The sequence below is a fragment of the Echinops telfairi genome, unplaced genomic scaffold (assembly GCF_000313985.2).
Source record: "Echinops telfairi isolate 266 unplaced genomic scaffold, ASM31398v2 ScPeMD7_3533;HRSCAF=4204_0, whole genome shotgun sequence".
Lineage (NCBI taxonomy): Eukaryota > Metazoa > Chordata > Mammalia > Afrosoricida > Tenrecidae > Echinops > Echinops telfairi.
Genome location: NW_022107431.1, coordinates 34944631 through 34948379, shown reverse-complemented (window position 1 = coordinate 34948379; position 3749 = coordinate 34944631). Strand labels below are relative to the sequence as shown.

At 41.5% G+C, this 3749-nt stretch overlaps 1 protein-coding gene across 4 annotated transcripts in view; it reads right to left on the bottom strand.

Annotated features, from left to right (window-relative positions):
- Window positions 1-3749, bottom strand: part of AHI1 (Abelson helper integration site 1) — a 198859-nt gene that overhangs the window by 41598 nt on the left and 153512 nt on the right. For 3 of the 4 annotated variants that reach the window (XM_045294511.1, XM_045294513.1, XM_045294512.1), the window contains 2 exons: window positions 1778-1879; window positions 163-325 (listed from right to left, as the gene is read on the bottom strand). In XM_045294511.1, the coding sequence (XP_045150446.1) occupies window positions 163-325; window positions 1778-1879 (265 nt within the window). The remainder of the gene's footprint in view (window positions 1-162; window positions 326-1777; window positions 1880-3749) is intronic. The other variant, XM_045294514.1, reaches the window with a different exon arrangement.

Here is a 3749-nt window from a genome sequence, read left to right as displayed (position 1 = left end):
CCCTTGTCAATCGACATGTTCATCATCCACATGAAGAGCAGCAGCCATGGCGAGGCATACGCAGAGGTTATGAAGACAGTGCATGAAAGGGTGGAAAATGATAACATCTTGGACTATCAGTTGTACCATATTCGTCAACCAGGAAGGGAGCGTGAAACTTACTTTCACTAGCCACATGATTAGCTGGAAAATAACCTTCCTGGCCCTTCCCTAAGCTGCCGTACCACCAGTCTTCATTATCTTTGAAAAACACTCGGATAATGTCTCCGCGATGGATGGTGAGTTCATCTGATCGATTCGCTGTGTAGTCATAAAGAGCCACTACCTAAGGGAGAGATAAGACCACCACAGCTTTATCACAACTGCACCACAGAGAAAACCCCCCACATTCACTTCCTCTTGCAGAAGAGCAGCTGAAACCAAAGCAGTACTTTGGTAAGTCTGAGGCTGTCTGAAGGTCTGCTAATGGGATCAGGGCTGGTGGGAACCCAGCAGGAGCAGCAAGATAAAAAGACTGTGGGATTGAGAAATGGTTAAGAACATTCAATACACTAAGATTAGGGTAGAAAGAACAGATGTTAAAATTTTTTTTTAAGTAAATTACTTGAGAATTAAAAAAAAAAAAAAAAGCTCACAGAATTAAAAAAAATTCACTTTCTTAGAATTGTTTCAGACGACCCTCAGGTCCAATTGTCAGTGCTCTGCAGATGCGTCAGAAAAATAATTCTCCAAATGCCAACAGTTTACAGAAAAGGAGAAGCCCAATGGAACACCCTGATTGCAAACCTTCCCTGTGATCGCTTGGGTTGTTTGTTTGTTTGTTAATATGTTAAAAAGAAAATACAATCAATTCCCCTATAAACACATACAAGGAGCTTTGAAAAGTTGGTGGGAAAATTCTAGTTATCTTTTTCATTCAATTTTTCCAAGCATGTTTGAAGCCCCCTTGCATTTTCAGTTTTAAAAACCTGGTGTTTTATAACAACAATCCATAAATAAACCTTTTGATGTATATACTCATTTAAGTTTATTTTCATAGATTTATGTTTAAGAAGTAAAGTCTGAGAATTTTTCTCCATATTATTACAGTGATCACTGTATCATATTTTTTGGGAAAAAATGCTATCGTCATAGCTACAAAAGCATTTAAAAATGCGAATAGCACCACTTTTCAAATGAGCATAAAAGAGGGGGCCAGTCATCAGTGGACACTTGAAATCAGATGCCATGTATCAATACGGCCACAGTAACATAGAAACTAAAGAACGAACTTCTGGACTCCAATTCCCTCCCTCTTCTAAAATGTCAAGAAATGTTTTTCTTGGTTAGACAACTACATGTCACATGTAATAGAGAATCCTAATCCTCTGCATTTGGATTGTTTGAATACTGATCCTTCATCTGACACACACTTATCAAACTCCCAATGGGGCTGAGTAATTAGAATTTAAGAGCTACATAAATGCACCGCTATGGTACCAATTCCAACTTACAGCCACCCTATTGGACAGGAAGAACTGCCCTGTGATTTTCAAGAGTGTAGCTTTTTATAGGAGTAGAAAGTCCCATCTTTCTCCTGAAGAGAGGCTGGTGGTTTTGAACTGCTGACCTTGTGGTTAGCAGCCCAACATGTAACCACTATGCCACCAGGGCTCCAATAAGAGCTATGTATACAATGGTTCATAGATACTTTTTAGCAAGGGTCCCCAGTGTGGCTTTTGTAATCAGAAATTAGTCAATGGAGAGAGAAAGTATGTCCGAGACAAAGCACACACACCTTGTTGAGAATACAGGGTGAGGAACGTGGTCTTCGCAGAGAGGGCTTAGTTGGAAGGGCAGGGGAAGCTGAGGCTGAGTAAGCAGTGGTCAGATCATGCATCTGGAGAGAGATGGCATTAGGTCTCAAGCAAAAAAAGATGCAGAAGAACTTGAAGCAAAAAAAAATAAAAATCTACTGCAGTTCACAAAACTCTGGTATTTAAAAATTAATTTAACAATATTCACTACCACACAGTTTGCACTAGGCAGTTTGAAATAGGTAAGTTTGGAGCACTACATAGAATAACTTGTACATATATAATTTAACTCAAGTAGTACACTTGCAAGGCCTCCTATACAGCTTAGCACAGTACCTACTTTATAACACGCTGTTCGGAATGACTGAAGTTTCCAAATCTATGATGGCTTTCAGTATACGGTGCCAAAGTCATTTATGTCAAAGTGGTATTTGCCCCCGGAAAAGTCTTCCTTCTTCCAACCCGTTCTCCTCCATTGTCCTACAAGGCACCCCCACTGAAGAGGGGCGCTCTGACAACGTACTGAGTGCCTGCGTGTTCTACATGCCATGCGCATGGATAACCTTGTGAGAGCATAGATTCTTACTGCCATTTTATAAATGAGGAAATTCATGCCCAGAGAAATTCAATAACTTTGTAAAGTCAAGTAAACTAGTCAGTGCTAGAATCAAAACTTGAACCCAGTTGGCTTTATCTCCCTCCCAAACTACATTTATAGGGCATCCTTGCCGAGAGCCAGACAACAGGAAGCAATGGGAGGCAGCAGCAGAGAGGAAAGGGAGAGGGCCAGATCCTAATCACGCAGGAAAGACGAAACACCTTTGTGGGCAGTAGTATTTAGGCAGCCAGGAAGATGAATGATCATGAAGGCCCACTGGCACCCAAAGCCCAACCCCAAGAAACTGTGTTAGTCTTGGGTACACAAAGCATGGCAACTTGAAAGATTTATGGAAGCACAGGGTCGGTGTTTGCTTATTTATCTGGAGCCAGAGGTGTACCTTTGGAAGGAAGGTGGGGAGGGGAGGGGGTTCAGCTATGAAGTCCCATGTGGACTACTGACCATCTTACATTTCATCAAGCTGGAGGGGAGAACTCGTGAGGAGTCCCTGTGGAGGCAAAGGGCCCAAAGGCTTGTAATATCTTACACTTCAGTTTTCCTACAACAAGGGTTCTTGTCTGCCAAGGAGACCATTCCTCCTTGTACCCTACAGAACAGAGTAAAACCAGTCCTGTTTCCTAGAATGTAATTTTTATGAAAACCGAGAACTTTTCTCCCATGGAGCTGCTGGTGGACTCAAACCACTGACTTGCCAGTTAGTAGAGAGACAAGTGCTTAACACCAACACCGTCTATAATCCCCACTGACTATTTGTCGTGTCAGGAGAGGATGGTGTTGAGGGGCTCATCTGACATTGTCGGCTGTGGACTGAGAGTGCTAAGCATCAAGCACGGTAACAAGTGTTAGAGGGCTGTGGATGAGAAAATCAGGCACAAACGGAAGATGACCACATCAGATCACAAAATGGAAAATCCTTACATAACCGTCAAACTGCAACAAGACATAACTTCAAAGTGACTGCACCACCCAGCAGCCAAACCAAGGCAAACCATGACCAAGTCAAGGACACATCTAACTTATCACAGTCAGGCTTACCTTCACCCAGCACCTGGGCATTCAATACTGCCACACATGTCATGAGTACACAAAATACTCAGATAGTAGATTTTGCGCTGTTATCCTAAATGAGAAATGTCAGCTAATGGGAGAGTGAGGACTCGGTATCTGGCTATATAGCAATTTGTTTACTCATTCAAAAGTTGTAGTGCAGGTGGAAAAGTGAGTAAATAAATAACTAAACTTGGTAGGTATGTAGGCTCTTCCTAATGTTTGGAAAAAAATATAATGACATGAGATTTCATGTACACATTTCTTTAAAAAAAATCATTTTATTA